The sequence below is a fragment of the Cuculus canorus genome, chromosome 4, assembly GCF_017976375.1.
Source record: "Cuculus canorus isolate bCucCan1 chromosome 4, bCucCan1.pri, whole genome shotgun sequence".
In the NCBI taxonomy this organism is placed as follows: Eukaryota; Metazoa; Chordata; class Aves; order Cuculiformes; family Cuculidae; genus Cuculus; species Cuculus canorus.
The window spans coordinates 53036020-53057000 of record NC_071404.1 but is presented as its reverse complement, the minus strand read 5'-3'; the positions used below and the strand labels follow the sequence as shown (position 1 = coordinate 53057000).

The 20981-nt window shown below is 40.0% G+C and overlaps 1 protein-coding gene across 3 annotated transcripts in view; it reads left to right on the top strand.

Annotated features, from left to right (window-relative positions):
* Positions 1 to 3281: 3281 nt before the first annotated feature.
* The window catches only part of EMCN (endomucin), a 57577-nt gene continuing 39877 nt past the window's right edge, over positions 3282 to 20981 (top strand). For 2 of the 3 annotated variants that reach the window (XR_008449566.1, XM_054064660.1), the window contains exons 1-2: positions 3282 to 3518; positions 20805 to 20864. Coding sequence is in view for 2 of the 3 variants with exons in the window: in XM_054064660.1 (XP_053920635.1) it covers positions 3458 to 3518; positions 20805 to 20864 (121 nt within the window). In the remaining variant the exon portion in view is untranslated. The remainder of the gene's footprint in view (positions 3519 to 20804; positions 20865 to 20981) is intronic. The other variant, XM_009558557.2, reaches the window with a different exon arrangement.

Genomic DNA, 20981 nt, shown 5'->3' with positions numbered 1-20981 from the left:
GGTGCTTCAAGAATATTGAATTATATGTAAAATTTTTACATTCTTTAAATCTGAAGGGGATTATTTGAACTTTGTAGGAGAACTGTGCATAAAAAGGCAATGTTTTGCTCCAAGCAATGTGAACTAAGAAAGAATATATAAATACAACCAGAGACCAATAAATCTGTAACTGCAAATCCATTGTGGCAGTAAATGGTTTCCCTTTAATAATGAAATACCACACTGGCAAAAATAAATATATAACTCAGGCTACCTCAACCATTATTGGACTACAAAATAATGGTATTTTAAAATAGAGCCCTTCCAGTCTCTTGAGTGCTCTTTGGTCATGTTTCAAGTTTTCCTCTGCAACCAGGAGGGCTAAAATCTTACTTGAAGAGATATGGAAACTGAGACTGTCACAGAGTCACTTGTTCTGGGGCTCAAAGTGAAACTCCAGATATTCCAGCACTGGCAGCAGTACCACAGTTGGCAGCAGTACTGATGACCAAATTTCTCTTTATAAAACAAAGCACACATTGGCACTGAAGCAAAATTTCTTGGTTTGAGGAAACGAAGAAAAACATTTATTCAATAAAGCAAAACTTATTTGCCTGTAGGGAGAAAAAGAGAAGATATCCTATTGTATGAAGATATTCCTATATGTATGAATATAGGAATAATCCTTTGCCACAAAGATCGCTGGAAGTTTTTAAATCTTTAAATGATTTCTTTTTAATGAAAAAAGAATGTTTCCATTGACAAGAGATGTAAGAATTCCCTGCAGCTCTGATACTCCAAGCCAGAAGCTACAATTTGGCTTTGGCCAGAGTTTCTCTTTCAGCGAGTTATTTGAGCTGCTCCCCTTCTATTCCTATTATTCTTTAACGTGCATTTTGCTGCTATCCATAAGAAGTTTGATCTAGCAAAAGCTAACTGCCTTTGATGTTGACATTAGTATCTCAGAGGAGAACAGTTGTCTTGAAGCTTTAGGGAGGCAGTAAGTTGCTTTAGGACTCTCCAAGGTACAAGTCGAGTTGCATGACATGGTGTAAGGCAAAGACACTTCGTCCTTTCTCTTTCCTTCCCTTGCATGAAGTTGGGGAGCCTTTTCTACACTTGTACCTGCCATACGGGTAGCTACTGTAGGGCTGCCACACTTCGCACCCTCTCTGCCTTCAGTGAGTTGTAGGTAACCATCATAGTCTTCACCTTATCAACAGCAGCAGCGGTGCACTGAAGGCTACTTGGGATGCTGCTACTCAGATAAACAGCATTGAACTGACTCAGTACTCTCTTAGGCATCTCTGTGTGTCAAAACCCAAGGAAGAGATCCTGTCCTCAGGCCTCTTAGGTTTTGCAGAGGTTTCATTTTAGTCAATAAAACAATATTCCTTTCTGTATCCTTCTTCAGAATTAACATTTCAGGTAATACTTTGGTATCACATTAGAAACAGCATTCACTTGGGATGAATTAACACTGTTCACATTTATCTTTTTGTTTGAAGGCTTTCTGCTGCAGTAGTTACTGCTTTTCTTGCGCATTCTAACTTTAGGTCCTGCGTTGGCACAAAACTAACACAAAAAGAGAGCACTGGCACCAACTTCCTACCATATGCTTCGACCCATTTGACAAAAGTGTTATTGTGTGGCCCACCTCTCCTCTGAGTCAAGTTTGTATTACTGTGTGATCCTTTCCAATGGCAGTGAAAACAGTCTTGCTAAGGAGAACTTAAATGTTTGTATGTCTCATGGATGCAAATACCTAAGTTTGTCCAAATGAAGGGCCAGAAACTCATTGTATACCAAAAGATTTCTAATGAGCACCACCTTCTCTTGCCTACAATTGGCAGAGGATGTGTCATAGCCTTAAGATATAACAGTGCAAAATAACAAAAGTTATTCTACGCTATGCTGAGCTGCTATCATTTTCCTCATCCCACGAATAAAACAGTAGAGTTGTTGGAAGCTTAGCTCCTGGGAGTTCCAGCATGTGAAGCCATTCCAAATCTTGCCCTTATAGCAAGAAACAGTCATGAGAAAAAGAAATAATATCTTGATTACTGCAATAAGTAAGGTTGACTGTTTAACAAGTTGTGTTGTTTGCAAGGTCAGATTTTCTGCCAAATTTTTGAGTTGACAGAGAGGGAGATGAGCAAATGTACTGCACCACATTCTTCTTGTTAAAGTTTTGTGATCAATTGCTATCAGTTACCTTGAAACATTAAGACACAGAGCACAAGAATATTACAAGCCTATGTTTTCATAGCCTTTAATTCCAGAGCTCTGCTTGGGATCCCTCCACAAAAGTCAGAGAAGTGGCTGTAAGAAGGAGGGATACCAAAGTTTCCCAGATCAGCAGGTCCCAAGAATTAAGCGATTCAGCTCTAGTGTATTAGAGAGTCCAAGTAAGATTCTCACTCTGGGAACTCTATTCCTTATCTCATGGCACAGCAAGTACCTAAACAGAAGGAAAAAAAAGCAACAAACCCTTCCATCAGAAGGGTTCCATCAGAAAAAATTCTTCACGGGAAGAGTCATCAGGCACTGGAACAGGCTGCCCAGGGAGGTGGTCGAGTCACCTTCCCCAGAGGCGTTTAAGGAACGGGTTAATGGAGTGCTTAGGGACATGGTTTAAGGGAGTGTTAGGAATGGTTGGACTCGATGATCCAGTGGGTCCTTTCCAAAATGGTGATTCTATGATTTTATCACTAATGGAGCAGGCACACCAATGGAGTCGAGGCTAGTTGCAGCTTTTTGAATATTAAAAAAAAAGCCTAATTTTCATTTCAAAGAACGCCCCCACTACCACCACCTCTCCCAGCCCTAATTCTGCATGCCCAGAGCCTCTCCCTACCAAGGTACCTTGCTGGAGTTACTTCCTCACTTTGTGCTGGTGGTCCCTCACATCCTCTCCATTGCAGAATGGCAGCTCTCTCAGGGAGGCACTTTCTCTGCCTTTAATGTGAAGCAGCTGTGATTTTCACCAAAGCCACCTTATGTAACACAAAGAGCCAGGTTCAAGGCTCCTGTTGCTTGTTTTCCTCCTCCATTCCTAGCTGTTATCCTCTACTACTTGAGCTTCTCTGCTGCCCAAAATGCTCCTTTAAGACTATCCCCAGCTACAGTGATATATAACATATTCTAAAGAAAGACTTGCCTCTGTTCAGAAACCTTCCTGACCTCGTGGTCGAAGAAGAACAAAATAATGTATTAACAAAAACATGGTTCACTGCCAAAGAAAAGGAGTTCCTGTAAGAACTGAAACAATAAATCTCCTCCGTACTGAACTCCCAGAGGGAGTATGTTGTTTTTCCTCCTGTTCTTTATCAAAGTCCCCAAAATAAGCAGGAATGGGCAGTGACTAGGCACAGTCTCTACACACCTTTTTCCATGGAGTAATTAAGGCCTGCCTCAGAGTGAGAGAGCACTCCCTGCCCAGCTGTGCAAGGGAGAGCTGACAGCACCACCACCAAGCATGAAGCTGCTGGGGACTGCCTTCTTTTTGCTAGCTCTATGCTGTGTTTTTGCTGTGGGAGGTAAGTTCTTTGGCTTTTTTGGATAGACTTATCACATCTGTGGGGTGTTTTGTGAGCAAAAGCTTTGCTGTCAGCAGCTGGATACCTTTCCTTTTTTTCAGTTCAGTGATTGAAAGACCGTGTGTTGGAGGAGAAGAAGGTTCTAACTGGTAGTTGAGTTATATGTGTTCTGTGAAAAACTTTCCTGCCATTGTATTATTGTGACAGCTCTCTTTCTAGGTGTTGTGAAGCTCCTCAATCTGAGAGGAGTTAGAAGTAGAGGTGTATTTACAAAGGTTTTCAGTTCTGTTTTTCTGCTTTAAAATAAAGCATCTTTTGTAAAGATGGCTTTAAGGAAGGAAATGGAATGTCTCTTACATTTAGCAAATGCTGCTCTTGCAAATTAGATCTATCCTGATGGATTTCCTTGTACTATGCCAGCAATAAGTTTGGCCAAGGGTATCTCTCAGAAATTATCTTAGTTTTAAGATAATAAGCCCCGAAGATATAGGGGCGTACAGAATTTACTGAGAGTCAGCTAATGAGGGATGCGAGCCTAAGGGCAATGTTAGTTATTGAGCGCAATATCTTTTAAAACCTATTCTCAATGCACAGATTTAGTCAAACTTCGAGGTGTTCATACGGTCACTGAACTGCTATTCTCATTATTCTTCAGCTTGAAAGATCATGCTTTTAAAGTGGAATTAACTAGTAAAACCTGCAAGGGTGAGAGGAACTGTAACAAGGGCCAAAGTCTACCAAAGCCTTTGTCAAAGATACTTGTGAAGTAAAATCTTGTTTTTACCTGTACCTTCATTTGCTGGCCCCCTGGTGTGAACACTTACAACCAAAGTTTCCACAAATGCCTATATATTGTCTGTAAGAAATTTTATGAATCAGAAGTTTAAAATTTGATAATACTAGATTAACTGATCTAAACAAACGTTAATTGGGTTTTGCTTAGATTATGTGTTACAATCTAGAAATGTCTTTTGTGGTGTAGCTTATGCTATTGCTTGGGCTCACTGCTGTTAGAAAAAAAAATCAATATAGGAGAATAAAAATAAGATTGTGCCACGGAAAGAAGTGCTTTTAAAGCTATGTTAAGTAAATATAAGCCCCAAAAGTCTGTGTTGAGGTACTATTTATTCTCTGTCTGCTACTTCTACTAAAAATAGCCTTCCTGTCATTGTTAAATCTTTAATTTCACAACTTCTGAAAAGCAAAATGGAGTTGGATCAAAAGGAGCATATTTAACACAACAGTCCATAAAGCTTATCAGAAAGCAACATGCAAAGGTGGGAGGAATTCTGTCAATTTTATACAATTCTTTCTTTAAAAAGGATTTTCCCTCCTCTGCGTGATAGGAATGTGGCAGAACTGATGACAGTGAATAAGCAAATTTTATATAGGATAAAATTGCTGTGAAAAATTGTGGTTGTGTAAAAGTTTGGGTTTTTTTTAAAATGTTTTTTGCGACATAAAGACAGAGTGGTGTTGATAAAGTCACATTGGCAAACAAAGAATATGTGTGGAGATACATGGAGTATGTCTCTATCTACCTTGGAAAGAGAAAGCATATAATCTGGTGAATCCTTCAGGCTACCATATGCTTCAACCTCTTGAGACAGAGGCAGGTTTATTGTCTGTTATATGATGTTTGACCGAAGTCTTTGGATTTCCACTGTTTATTATCTCTGAACTGTCCTGGACATCTGGGCTGTAATAGCAGAATAGTATAATCTGAAGAGAGGAATGGATGGTAAGGATGCCGACACCAGTCTCCCTCGTGCTCAGTCTCCCTTTTCTGAGCATTTGAGACAGCAGCAAGACATTCCTACAGTTGCTTAGAAACACTTTAGTATTTTAAAATTATACTTAGCGAAATTTAGAGAAGGTCAAATTACCCCACAGTGTCTTAATACTCCCTCTCCCAGATTTTGGGGTAGTTTGTCTTCAAAGCTTACCAAGACAAGTAATGTATGGGCTTGCAGTGTGTTCAGACAACACACACAGGCTGCTTGTATTTGTATCTTTTGTAAACCATGCAGAAGTGGACAAGGATGTTTCCATTGTGGTTAGTAAAGAATGTGCCAAGTTTTCTTCAGGGCTTCCAAATTTCATCCCTTGTCTTCAGCTTGGATACTGGTGGTACTTTCTCGGTAATTTAATAATTCATCTTGGGATCTTGCATCCGTAGAAGTCCCTAATGTTTTGGTAGGATCTACTCTGTCAGCAAATTACTAGAGGCTCAGTTATGTACAGATGTGGAGGCCAATAGCCTCCTGACAGCTTTTGCCTCCTCTCAAGGCTTTTCTTGACTCTTTGAAAGCTAAATGACATGCTTAAAGCAGGAATTCCTTCATGCTTATCTCAAGTTGTTCAGTCCTCCTGGCATTGTTGCCCTTTATTCACACCTGCTCCAAAACGTACCTCAAATAGAAATGCTTTCTGGATTGGTTCATAGCAATTCCAGCTTGAAACAACAGACAGCACTGGCATGGGTCAAGGAATACATTGCCAAAGGATAGTAATCAATTATAAATGCTTTTGAGCCTGCATTAAGATGTAATTACTTTTGAAAATATGTAAAGGTGAAGTTTATTCTTCTAAAAATATGAATGGAGAGGAACTGGCACATGCTTTTAAAGTGAGTGCTTAAAGGTTACATCCTCCTGTGCCTTGGCCTTGTAATACATCATGGCTAAGGCTATGTGGCACGGTAGACGTCCTCTAAAAAGTGCCCGTAGCACATCAGTTTCCTTCTCACTCAGACACCCAGGTTTCTTTCTTGCAGAAATGATGAGAGAAGGGAGTAGAGTTGTGCTCCTCTTAATATCAGCCTGGATGCGTTCGGGATATGAACTCAAATATAGGAGCCAGAACATAGTGTCTTGTGTTGTAAGCGTGCAGTGGGTGGGTTTATTAATGTCTGATTAGTGACCCCTATTGACAGCTAGCAGTACCTTTCTCCAAGACTGCTCTTGTCAAAATTGATGGTACTACAAAAAACCACCGGGGCTTTTCACTTTAGAAAGGTAGGAGTAAACCTTGGCACTGAGACCCTATTCCAAAGGCCATGGAAGCAATCTGGAGCTGTTACATTACACTGTGGATCAACCGTAAGTCACATGCTTCCCAAACCCCTTCCCCATTAAGGGGATGCTGTGTTGCCTGGGACATCATGCCAACCCTACAACACATCAGATTAATCCTGTCTCACAGACTCATAGCTTGAGAAAAGTTCCACTAAACCTGGGCTCCTGCAGTGATTACATATATTTGCAACTGCCTGCACTCTGCTCTTGCTGATGTTAACTAGAGGAGATGGATAGCCTTTTCCTTTTCCGTCTTCCATGCTCTCAGCTCACAAGCCTTCAAGTCTCTTAAAAAAATCATTTTTAAAATTAAATACTAACTAAATTGTTTTGAGCAGGTAAAGCGTTTGAGCATGGTGTTCCCTCATTCTTGGTTATTATTCATGGCTGTTCTTTGGGAGAGACCAGCAAGGCACAAACTGTCACAGCTGAGCTGTTGTGTCATCTCCGAAAATTTAAGAAATGTGGCTTTAGATAGCCAAGGGCTTTTTCATACTTTTCGCTCGCTTGAACCCAATCTTTGAGTGTCTTGAAAGTTTGCCTGTTGTGGAAAAAAAGATGTGGTTTGGGTGTTTCCACTGTTCCTAGCAGTCTGCGAGACTAGCTTTCACAAAAATCAAATTGTAGTGCTGAAAGTGTAGCCTTTAATTGACTTTTTGTCCCTATATATACTTTTTTCATTCTTCCCTCCAACACCCCCACTGCCACATTCCTTTCACTCATTAGAGCTTTCTCATATCAGGCCAGTTTTGCCTAATGGGTTTTAAAGGTGTATTCATTACTGGGCAAAAGAAAACTGCTTGTTCTAGCCCCAACCCCAAATGCCATTTTATTACATTTACTGAGGATAGAAGCAGATGGCTTGATACCTGCTTGATAACAAAATTATGATTTGCAGCCAAAATAAATAGAAACTGAATTTGAAGGGCAAGTTGCCTGCAGCATTTGGCTCCAAACCTGAGAATACATAATGCCACATAACACGCCCTATGGAAGGTTATCTCTTCTGAAAAGTCACCAGAATGTTTTCTCTTCTGTTTAGCTGTTTCTTCTATTTGGATTAAAACCTAGAGTTCTTATTAATCTTTATCCTTTATAAATTAGGAATAAAAATCTGCTGAGTCTTATGTTTTGGGTTGGTTTTTTGTGGGTTGTTTTTTTCTAAATAGGAAAGGACCTTGAATTTGGTAACCAATTGTTTATACACCTGAGTCCTCTGCAAAAAACCTGCAAAAAAAAAAATTAAAAATAATCTCTAAGAAACTCTTAACATAGAGAAGGGGGTATTTCTAATTGGTACTATTTGATAGGTGGGCTAACTTCACAGTCTAAAGGTGAATAAAGCCCCTTACTAAAATCACATGGTAAAAACATTCTTATTACTTGTGTTCCTCATGAAGTAGAGGGTGGGGTGTTATTTGTTTAGGGTTTTTTTGCCTGGACAACTCAAGGAAGACACTTTAATGGTTTTATTTTGCAATTCTGTAAACAGAGGCACAATGTTGGATTTATGTGTGTAGCAGCTGTTATTTCGAAATACAAGTCAAGAATTAAAGACCAGGCTCCCCTATAAGACAAATATTTAGTTTTGGTTTCAGCAAGCACCTTAAAAATAGGTGTCCCAGATTTACATGGAAGAATCAAGACCCTGAGTTGGACAACGTCTTGCCATGCAAGCCACTGTGATTGTCCCAGCACCTGAGCTATGAGGTAGCAATAAACTGGCATTCATGTTGTGAAACTGGATCTTTGGATGCCCTAACAGAAGCACGCTCTATCAGACATACCTACCTGCAACAGAAAAAGGGGTTTGAGACAATTTAATATGATGCTGTCTCTATGTTGTGCCTTCTGAACTACCTCCACAGGTGAGAAAGCTGTGTTCCGATGATCACTTCCTGATATAATGCCTCTAAGGGAACAAAATTCAGCAGATGTTATATGTTAGGGTATTGCCGTCGTGCAGGAGAGGTAGAAACAGGTTAGGAAGCCCCCTCATGCCACCCGCACATGTTCTAGAGGCTGGTCCAGAGGGGTCCAAATTAATTCCAAGTATTTTTATTTTTTTTTGTCTCAGCAGCCAGGCTTGACAACAGCCCCTTTCAGGCCAGACTGACTAGCTACTGCTCCAAAGGTTGTGTCTCAAACAAATAACAGGGCAAGGATTTTCTGACTGCTTTTATGTGGAAAGTAGGTGCTTGCCTGACTCTGGTACAGGTGAAAATCCTAGCCTATTTATCAACAGAGGCTTTTAATAGCAATTTTTAATCTCTTTTTTTCCAGTAGCAATAACATGCTTCTAGGTCTTAGCTGCATGTTGTAGATAGCAATGCATCTCAGGTTGCTGAAGCCATAGAGCAAGTGGCACAATAGTTTTGCACCATATTTATCTGCTGTAATCTTTCTGCCTTGTCTTATCACTCTAATGAAATTATGCATTTTGCCAGGATGGGAACACTACACCAGCCTTGCTGTTTGGAGATTTCCACAAGATACGTAATCCTTCTAAAAGCACATCTAGTTTGTCTTAATGCCGTGATTTCTCAGTGTGGTACTTGGTTTGAGGAGTCAGTGTAATCCAAACTTTAGAGTTAAATAAATTAAATTCTTGATTATATCAACAAGATGTTTATGCTTCATGCAGATTTGTTCTTTCATAATCTTTAGCAGGAGATTGGTATCATATTTGGGCTTGACAGGTTCAGCTATTGAGGCAACAATTAATCAGGATGGTAAAAGCTTTAGATTTTAGTTAGTCTGAGGAAAACAGTGGCAGGAGATAAACTAACCTTCCTGGAAAAGGATTCATATTATTTTCCTCCGTAAAATACCTTCTTTACTTTTCAGGTATGTTTTCTTTGCATTATAATTGTTTGAAGTGATCAGAATCCCATATATTCCTTCATTCTTTTGCTAGTTTTCCTACTTTTTTGCATGCTTAACATTGAGTCTAGGCTCTTATTGGAAATACAGTGTTGATAATCATTTAAATGTTGATGCATGTAGTGCTATCTGTCCTAGTGTGAGGACACTCTAAAATCATCTTACTTTGGCAGATTAATTACCCCTCTTCCCCTCAGCATGAGTTATATATCATTGCAATACAGGTGATGTAAAATCAGTGTTTGCGAACTTATTTTAAGGCTGTGGAAGAAAAAATATCAGCAAACATTGTTAGGTGAAATGGCAAAAAAGTTGAGGATTGCTCTGACTTGAAGTGATAGTTTAAAATGTTTTCACCCTCAAATGCCCAGTGTCATGACCAGTATAGAGGGGTGACTTTGGACATGATTCATGGGTAATGCTTCCACTACCATTCAAGGTGTGCAAAAGCCAAATTTTGGGCAGTTTTTTTCCCAGGAATTACAGACTCTCTGAAATTCCTAACAAATTCTCTAAGCCTCATTTTTCCTTGACTCCTACAGACGGTCATAAAGCTCACAAAGGTCTGTGGTGTGTTGAAAGAAACGTTTGGGGCCAGCATACAATACAATTGTAGTGAGTTATTTCTGTCAAAATCTCTTTCCATAAACTACTGAATTCTTTAAATTATGATGCTTTCTTGACATTCTACAGAATTCAACTCCACTTTGCCACAAAGCACACAGGTCTTGGAAATTATATTAGAGCACATTTAGGTTCTCTTTAGGAATTTTTTTCTTATAAGAGTAGTGAATACATTTACACGCTGTGGTTCAGAAGGTGGCAAATATATTTACCAAACTGTTTGGCTTCACTTGCAACAACTTGCTAGAGTAGTTTCCAACGTGTAACAAGAGGAAGAACTCATTAGAGATCTATACGAAATAACCCAATGCCCAAGAGGTGCCCATGACAGCAAGGGAAGGACACAGCACAAGTGTTAGAGTCAATACCCTCCCAATGCAGAACTGTTCTTTGGTTCTCTGCACATTTTATACAGTCTAGTTCAAATGGCTTCAGAGGAATCCATTATTTCCCCTTGCACACCATTTGCACATCGTAATGCTGTTGAATTTAGGTGAACTAGTGCAAGATTTATCTTACTGGCTTTGTGACACATTTGTGTAGTGCAATGGCTGCTTCCTCCCTTATTGCTTACACTTTCAATTTCCAAAAAATGACAGAAAATACTGTTTTCAGGTGCAAAATGGAAAATTGGGATTTGTCTTTTATGGACGCCCAGGGGTGAAGAAGAGCAGAAGGCTAGGACTAGGAATGGAACAACACATTCACAATAGTTGTAATTGTCATGAGGGATAAAATTACACTAATTGCCAACAAAATGTTTAAGTGATGTCTATAGCTGTTCACCAATATTAGATGATCATCTCCCAGCTCAGCATGGCTTCCCAGTGCACTGACTGGGACCTGGGGATTTGATAGGCCTAAGTATCCTGAACATAGTTCACTTTCCGCTTCAGTAGAAAGATGTTTGTCAGCATGGGTGCTTACCTGGCTATTGTAGCACTTCCCACTGCTTTTAAGTAGTGTAGGTCCTCACTGCTGACCCTCTGCTTAATCACAGACTCTCCTAATAACAACTTTATTTCTTTAATAGGAATACTTTGGAACGTAAAGCACATGAGAAAAGCACTTCAGTTTCACACCTGAGCTTAGCAGTGGTGTCAGATTTGTAGAAATTCAAAATAACATGAGTATTCAATCAGCTTGGCAAGACGCTCACAGACAAATAGGTCTTCATCAGCTGCATATGTGAGCTGCAGAAACCTCCATTTCAGGCTTGCAAAACCCGTTTTGTTTTTTCTCTTTGGAATATTCTGTACCATTTAACCTTTGTTCTATGCAATTTTGAAGAGATGAAGAGCAACTCAATTGAGCATGGAATTACAAGAATTATGGCAGCAATTTACAGTATTTCCACAGAAGTTTTCCAACAGGAACAGGATTTTGATGCTCCAGAGGCTTTCAGAGCTTTGTCAAGAACAGAGTGGCATGGGCGGGTGTGGCTGAAATGGGTGTCTAGGTTGATCCCGGATGTGCTAAAAATACATACATCACAGCAGACACTGCAGTGACCCTTTCCTGAATTATACAATTAGTCATGTTGCTGGAGACGCATTTGGATCACAAATATAGAGCAGAACTATGATTTTACTTACTGCTCCAGCATGTCGTAAAGGAGAGCTACTGACTGACCTGGGCTCAGCTTCCCCTCTGGCTGTATTATATCTGCCCTACCCTAACACACTCTTTCCTGGGAAACAAAAATAGGCTTGCAAATAGCATGGTAAGGAAAAGGCATTGTAAGCATTACCCAGAGAAGGATGTAGTTTTCTCTCTGCTTTCTGGGTGGAGGTGACTTACACCAATGCTTCTGTTCTTTCCTGTTGCACAGGAAGGGTTTCTTCTTTCTTTCTTTTTCTTGTTCTACTCAGCAGAGCACAATATGTAAAAAGCTCTTTCTATATAAAACTGCACCCATTAAAGACATTTTCAAATTGATTTAGCATGACTAACACAAGAGGGGTGGTGGTTTGTTTTTCATACTATAAAATAACTCTTAGTAACTCCTACTTTTATCTTACACATGGACAGGAAAATATATCACCATCAAAGGGTGACAATCTGGTGGTTTAAATAGCTTTAAAGGGTTTAATTAAAACCTATTAAATAGGTTTAACAGGTTTAAATAAAGACAAGCACAGAGCTTGGAGCCTTTGTCCAAGGCAGGCTGGAGTGTTGATGAGCATGCTGAGCATATTTATTATTTGATGGAGTGCACACAACGTGCTCATCCCTCTGTAGTACACAGTGATAAAGATATCCACCGCAGGAGCAGAAAGTGCACTGAGAATGCTTGTGATTAAATGCCCTTGATAGGGAGTGTGCATTTTTTTCTGAGTCAATAAAAGAAACCGTGGAACTGGCTGGTAAGTGTCCAGATTTCTATGTCCACGCATGCAGAGAGGCAAAGCATGCTATGCTTTGGCAGTTTCAGACACTCAGTGAAACACGGGAGCATTTATTCAGCCCTTCTCATTACTGTTTTTGTTGAGGGGGAACCCACAGCAACCTACAGCAGCGACAGCTGAGGCTGGTCCACGGAAGCTTGTTTTTCCAGTATTTTTCTGTGTGTTGGCTCCTTTTACAGGAACAGTTTTCTGGGTGCTTTGAGCAGGTTTTGTGGAAACAGGGCTGTTTGCTTGGGGAATTAGTAATTCCCACTAGCTCTCTGCCAGAGCTTGGCGTTGGGTCATGCTAGACACGTGCCTGCGTGAGCAGGAGGAGCAGTGGGCCAGTGCTGGCACCAAAGCTGCGTTTCCTGCCTTCTCCCTGTTCCCTGTTGGAGAAATTGCAGGAGCTCCCTCCCTTTCCTTCCTCTCTTCAGCTCTGGCTGCCAGGTGGCTCCAGCCCACCCAGTATGTGTTTCCTCTGCAGAGCCCAAGTCCCACATTGCCCTGGCTGCTGCTCTCCGTTCCCAGGCCACGCAGGAGCAGCCCTGTCTCCCTTTCCAGTTATGGGGCTCTGCATTTATGATCTCCCTTCCCTAATGTCTTCCTCTCTTTCCTGTTTTCACGTGCTTTTCCTTTCTGTAGGGAGGGTGCTGCGCCCTTCTGGCCCAGGAGCTTCTCCTTTTTCCCTTGGTATCTTCGCCCATGCTCCTGCCCATGCTTCTTCCAGCTCTTTTATAGCAGGTCATCTCTGTCCTGCGACACCAGCCTGCAAACCAGGACCAGGATTTACAGTGGAGAAGTGGAAAGTTGAAGCTAAACGTAAGCTTTCAATATGTAGGATTTGTATAGTATATTTTCGGTTTGCTGCTCAAGAAAGGCATAACTGAAAGGAAGATAACAAACAGCTTGGCAGATGGGAGGTGGTTTCCCACTTCCCTAGGCAGCGGGAGTCACAGGCTTCGAGGTGGCTGGCATCAGGCAATAAAGAACGTGACCTCTCTCCCTGCCTTATGGTTCTTAGCATTGCCTGCAGTATTTGACTACATTTCAGAAGGGTTCACCTCAAATGTGACTGGTATAATGTTGTTCAGAGTCCATATAATCCTTCCAGTTGCTGTTGTGAGATGTTCACAACCGAGAAAATCCTGGGGAGGAAAATGCCTTGTATTGCAGGAGTCTGCATGAAGAACATCTGCAGAAGTGCAAAAACATCGTGAGACCAGGCTGGAAAAACACCTCATAATTCTGACTCGTGACAATATTGCAACACGGGATTATTATTAGGAACGCAGTTTTCCTTTCACCAAGCACTGGCACAGTGCAAATAGTTGTGTGCAGACACTATTACAAACACATCTGAATGTATGTGTAAGGCTAGCCATGCCTTGTCTATTGCTCAAGTATACTGAAAAAATATGGGGACATGAAGGCTGTGTGGTTTTTTGAGTTTGTTCCAAATTCATGAAGTTTGAAAATGACTTTGTTTAATTCAATATCTTTTACTACACACTCTTATCAGCCACAGCTCTCCACTGGATTACATCAGAATCTTGATTCTCACTTAAATTCTAGCTGATATGACTACAGAGGAAAGATTTAAAGTATGAGTCCTTAAGGATTAAATGTACTAAAATGAGCGTTACTTCTGTCAAATTAATTCTTTTAGAACACAATATTCACAGGGTTTTAATATTTTATTATGTGGGATTTTTTAAATTCTAGAATGTTTAATTTATAGATTTTGTATTCATGATCTTAGAGGTTTTGAATAGGAAAAAAGGAATTGATACTTTCAAATAATACTGTTAAAATTGCTCTTAAGCCTCTTCTAATGGTACATCCCAAACGGAAGGTTTTGTAATCTGGAAGCATCTACACTTCCTCTAAGATTACTTGCAGTGCTTGCTGGCTTTCTAAGTGATTTGCATAGTATGGGTTAGTCATTTTCAGCCAACCAGCAACTAGCCTACAACCACAATTCAGCACTGTTTTTTATATTTTGGGGAAGTTTCTTGTCACAATTTCAGTCGTAACAATACATTCCGGATGAAATTGTTCTTAAGATTTATCAAAACGCTGTAGATAAACCTCTCTGCTCTTAGAAAAACGCCTGTCTTGAATCTGCCGATTTCCTGGCAATGCTTTTCTCTTGGTATTAGGCAGCTCTTATTTGTGCAATTAAAATTGGAGGGGGGGAAGGGAAACTTTTTATAGTGGAAATAAAATAAGATGCAGAAATGCAGAGGGAAGACTGAAATAACAAAGGTGATCTAAAATTAATCCAATTCCTTGCTCTGTCCTACATTACAGCTTTCTGCAGTGTTTTCCGAGGGTTGATTCTGCACTGAACACATGGTCCAGAAAGAGCAAAATGTTTAGAAAGCTGAGATTGGTTGCAAATACAACCTTTTATCCGTATTATTATTGTGGTAGATCCAAATGATAAACACTGCAAATGCAGTTGGGATCGTGACCTGAAAATGCTAGAGTATGGTGCCAATGTGTATTGCAGTTTGCAGCCCCCTAGAAAATAAGAACACACTATTATTCCTTTTTTATTAAATGGAAAATGGGACACGGGGAGTGTCTCTATGTGGCAAAATGCATAGAAATACCAAGCCGATCTGAATGAGGCAGATTAAGTTCCAGAATCTCCATCTAAACTAATTAAACTGTATTGTTCTACGTAGACATTCAGGGAGGACTGAGTAATTTCTACTCCACTGTCATAGCATTTTATCTTATTTGTGATGATATATCCAGGAGAGCTGTAAACCAGCAGGCTCAAACACAATTTATAGTAGCTCAATGCTGCAGCGTGAGTGCCACAGACATGTGGGTACTCAGGTAGATCCTTGGAGAAATAGCCAGCACCATAACGTTACAAACCAGCCATAAATATTGGTGGCGGCTACTTTGTATGTCTTGGCAGAATATTACTCTGAAGCTGGGCTGGAAACTGAGCCCAGGTTTCCCAAATACTGCTTGTATCACTCTGCCTTCTCCTTCTGCGAGTGCATCCAAGGCCTCTGCAAAACGTTACTAAGAAAGAGAGACCAGAATCTTGTAAACTAAACCTCACCAGATAGAAGGCCCACGTAGAAGACCAATTTCTACATCAGGAAATTATGTAGAAAATTTAAGCTTAAGTTTGTTCCCTAAAGTAGTGTATTCAGGTACTGAGTTCTGTTTGGTGGGCTTGAGTGGCTTTTGAACAGTGTCCAAAACATTTTTTTCACTGCAAACATCGGAGTAGTGTTTGTGCAATGACTGGTTAATGGGAGATGAAGTACTCATCAGTAAAAAACATATTTTGTTTTCCTTTGGAGAATGTGGGATCTTTTACACAAAAAAAAAAAGCATTATAAAAGAAGAAAGAAACGTATCTCAAGGTTTATAGTAGAAGGTCATGAACCAGGATAGACAGGTGGGTGAGGAATAAAAGCAGAAATAAGAGAAGTGCAAGAACTACACTGGGCTTGGGGAAAGATCAGATTAGAGAATGAAGAGATGAAGCAGCAGTAAATTAAAATGAAAGAGAAAACATACAAGACAATGGAGCTACAAGGTAAGAGTAAACAGGTTGTGTCCGTTGTCAGGTAGCAGCTATTTATTGGGAGCTCTGAGAATATCAGCACAAGCTTTTCTCACAAGGGCAGCTATAACTTTTTCCAGAAAGGACAAAACATCAGGTGGAATCTATAGTCTTCCCACAGATACTGTTGGAGCAGCTGTTACAGTAAGGCTGCTCTCTCACAGTCGTGGGTGCTGGCAGAATTATCACTGGCTGCCTGGGAAAAGTTCACTATTTATTTCTGATGCTGTGGAAAGACGGAAAGCAAGAAAGTAACTTTGACTTCTTCATGACTTGTGTATCATTGCAAAGGCAATTATAGTCACTTAAACAAACATAATATAGTATACAATAAACAAACATAATATAACAATACTACCTGTAGGTTGTGCTTTGTAGCCTTGAAGAGGGAATTAACATTTACAGGTTTCCTCAAGACATCTCTTTGCTCTCAGCAACAGCCTTTTGTGTATTGGTCTGGCTTTGAGTGGGAATGTCATATACCCTCATCAGTAAATGTTTAAAATGCTAGCTTATGGCTGTTGCGCCATCAGCTTGACATGGGCACCAAGAAACCTGGAAAGTTTCTAGTCAAAATTTCCCTTGTCCATTACCTCTAGTTTTACCCTCAATTGCTGTAATAAGAAGTTTATTCCTTCGTCTTTGTTGCAGCAACTAACCTACGTGAGTGCTGTTATCATGCCTTCCATTAATATTTCCCTCTCTGGGCTAAACAAATCCAATTTTTGCAATCCTTCTTGAGATGTCCATTTTCTTCTAGACTCTTGATTTTTGTGGTTCTCCATTAACCCCACACAGCTTCGGGCATCCATGCCTTTCTCAACACCCTGCCGAAGATGAACCAACAATTCCTTCAGCTGTGGCTCATCTGAATGGAGGGATTTAAATATGAACGTATGCTCCTGTCTACCTAGAGCAAAGTCAAGTGAAAAAATGTCAAAGAAGACGTTTTGCTTACTATTTCAGTAATGACAGTGACTTTTACATAAAAAAATATTTCTTTTCAAAATCAGATATTGATGCCAAACTAGACAGCACCTGAAGTCAGTAATATATGTAATGATTAAAACCAATATGTATTTTGAGCAATCTATTAATCTTTAAAAATGTTTTTATTTTGACTTTTTGACAGTCACTATTGTATTATCTGTTTCAGATGATGTTTTAAACTTAGTGGTTTGTACCCTGCAATATCCTATAGTTTATAAACAGAACTACTGGTGTGACATCACACAGTCATTTCTGCTTTTTTTATCTGTCTTGATTATAGCAGTAAAAGGCACCTAATTAACACAAGGTCAAAACATGCTTATCTTAGTCTTCCCAGTGTAAAGTTAAAAATAATGAGAGAGAGAGAAAGGGAAGAAATGATAAGAGCTCCAAGCTTGGACCTTGAAGACTGAAGACTACATCAAAAGCTGCAGTTTGAGGACAATTGCAGCTGTTGGTCAGTCCCAGCTGAATTTAGGGACTCCTTCTGAATTTCAAAAAAAGAAAGTAAGCTCAGTGTTTAAGTTCATTCATTTCAAAATGATGTCTGAAGACCAAATACAAATGATAGTACTGTTACTTTAATTTTAGAACAAATGTACCATTTAAATCCAAGCCAAAAAAGACAGTAAAGGAAAATTCTGTGGACCTGAAAGGAAAAAAAATAATCACTCTTTTTCCATTTTGGCCTTGTAGTCACGTGTCAAATGTTTTTCAAGCTCTTCTTATTTCTTTCTAATTTTTCTCTGCACCCCTATCGTCTTGCCGTTTCTGGGCCTTTCTGTCCTTCCTCTCTTATCTTCTTTCTGTCCTGTTATCTTCCTCCCAATTCTGATTTCTTCTCACCTTGTTATCTACTTTCAGACATATATTTTTCTTCTTGGATCTTAACACCACCACCGCCATTTCATTTTTCAGCCCAGTGTCACATCTGAGCACCTTTTAGCTCCATGCGTTTTCTCCAGACACAAGGGTGCCACAACACAGGTCACCTAAGATCTTTTGGCTATGTTTACTGGCAACAACTACGGCAAATGGGGGAGGTTGCGTGCAGAAACAATCACTAAGTGCATTTTTGCAGCTTCCACATCAGAGTACATCATGGTGCTCTTGTATCAAAGGGATCACTGCATCAAAATTTGCCAAAAAAATCATGCAATTGTAGCTTTACTTTGTTTACTGTCACCTGAGGCTGCAGCCAACCTGACATGAGCAGAAGAAATGAATCTTTCTATCTTTGTCTAGCAACAGTCTCTAATGGGCCCAACTTCTTTGCTCAATCACTTTTGATCTTTTGCTTTTATTCCCCATAGGATTCTTCTTAGTCACAACTTAGCATTGCAAATAAGAGGATAATAAACTACCAGTTTTATCACTTCTTTTAATCAACCAGTTGCCCAAAAAATCCTGGTGAGTTTTAAGCATCTTTTCACGTTGCTTTCAACTTGTTTTTAAAGTATACTCAATTACACACCATATTAAGAAAACAGTTAATACACAAAGCTCTACTTTATTCTACTCTGTCAATCAAATTTACCTTAGTTTATCTCTAGCCTCTGATAAAATCAACAAATTGTGAATCATAACAAAACTGTTGCTTATATTCCATATTTTTTTAGTTTTGAGGAAATCTTGACTTAGGGATATGGTTATTAAATGGAACAATATTTAAGGATCGGTAATGTAAGTATTGCAATGGGCTTTCCACAAAGTCATGCTGACTTAGGAGAAGAATTAGGGGAAGAGTGAATTAGGGAATGAGCTAATTGTCCTTCTAGTACATTTAGCTGGTTTTACAGACGTGCCAGTTACTGAAATTTTTATAACAAACCATATGAAATGTAGGCACTGTTGAAAAAACATTCTGTTTTAGTGCTGTGGCCTTGTGGCACTGGGAATTACAGAAGCTTTGTCAGCAGCTCATGAAGAGAATGGGGAGATGGTGAAAATGTTTAGGGAAACCAGGTTGCTTTTTGGTTTCTTTTGATAAAATTTGTTTTCAAAGTAACTTAAGTGTGGGTTATGCGGCCTTATTCTGACTGGGTAGCTAAATGGTAGGAAAAAACGTATTTTAAATGCACTGTGCAAGAGGCTGTGCATAGCCTGACTGTATTCCTGTGTCCTGCAGGTAGGGCTGGGGCTGCAGCAGACCAGTAGGGAACTGTTTGGAATTGATATGGGCTATACCCATATCGAGCTGGGTAAGCATGTGCTGTGACAAGGCATTATGAAGGCAGCAGCATACCTAGAAAAGATACCCAAGAAAGTGGGCTCACAGGGAAGGGGCATCACCCCAGCTGGAACCCATTAGAAATACACAGGTGCCAAGAGGGCTGATGACACCTTACGCTTTTTCAAGAGGAGCTGTAAGGGCTTATCTGACGAGACCTTAATATGTCCCCACAGAGCTCTCGCAATTGTATAATGTATTATTTTTCTTTCAGGTTAGCTCTGTGACTCTGTCAGGCCTCCGGTGGTGCTCGTGAAATGTTAATCGGAGCACAGCACACTGAGCAAAGGGAACAGAGCTGACTGTTCTGCCCTGTAGCCAAAAAAAGAGAGAATGCCAGCAGATATTACTGTGAATGGAGTCACACAAGAATAGTGACATGTTGTCCTGACTCAGTTTTGCACTGTCTGTATTACAGCACGCTAATGTAGCATGATAGGATGTCACGCTCCAAAACTTAAAGCACTGGGGGATTAGTCTGTGCCATTTTCTTCTCCCATTCAGTTATAGGGCTTATCTCTTCGTCCCCAAATGCACACATCTTTTTCTCACAGTGATGGAAAATAGTTGAGAAATGCCACTGTTTCTGACTCAATGTCATTTTTTCACTCCATCGTCACCTCCCTAGCCTCTTTTAGTAGAAAAATAAGAACTTCTCAGCAATAAGACTGAAAATCCTATTTGAAGCCAAAATTCTAGTTGAGTTATGCTGTTATGACTTCTCAGCGCAGCCTGAAGATACAGAAATTATTTTGGTTTTGGTTTGGTGGGAGTTTTTTGGACGGTTTGTTTGTTTTGTAATATTGGAGATTTTCACCTACTAACTTCATAGAATCATCTACGATTTTTAAGACCAACACAGTTCACTGCAGTAAACTACTAACAACTGCAGCACTACCTTGAGGGCAATGGGGAAAATCAGTCATCACTCAACCCAGTGCTTCCCAGGCTGTATTTTGTGAATTCTCCTCTCCTTCTCTTCCTCTTACTTATAGGGATCAGGGCAATGCTGAAAACTCCTGCTGAAGTGCTTTTACTAGCTAGTAAAGTTTGTTCCTTCAAGGCAGGAGAATGGCTGCTTACTCCTGCAGCCAGTTATTTTAGTTAATCTTCCACCCTGAAGATCCAGAGCAGTTGCAGTTGTACTCGAGGGCAGGAGGACCTAGTAAAAACCTTTTAATTGCTCTTTTTTTTCCTCCCCTCCAAACTAGTCTTGGAGACAGTAACGCCTATTGGAAAACAACCTGCAGTTCAAGGAGGGGGGTGGGGCATGGTAGATGTTCATCACTACAGCAGTGAGGGCAAAGCTAAGAAATTTAGGATACACCCTGAGAAGTTTGCTAGCAGAGTTATATGATTTGAATGCTTCTGCTAACAGTCTTCTCAACTTGGTTTTCCAGGAAAGTCCATGCTGATCTCTGCTTTAGATGCCTATGTAGTGCTAAATAGATCTGGAGAGTAGCTGAAGTAATATGATACTTTCTGTGTTTATTTCAGAGGATGGTATTCCAGCCAGTACCACCAGTACAACCACTTCTGCATCAACATCAAAATCTGGTAAGAGTTCAAATTCACTGTTATTTGGTGTTCTGAAGCTTCCATTGTCTTTTTGGCTCTCAGCTTTTCCAGCTGCTGGAAAAATTAGGTGAATTATTTAATGTAAGATGACTATAG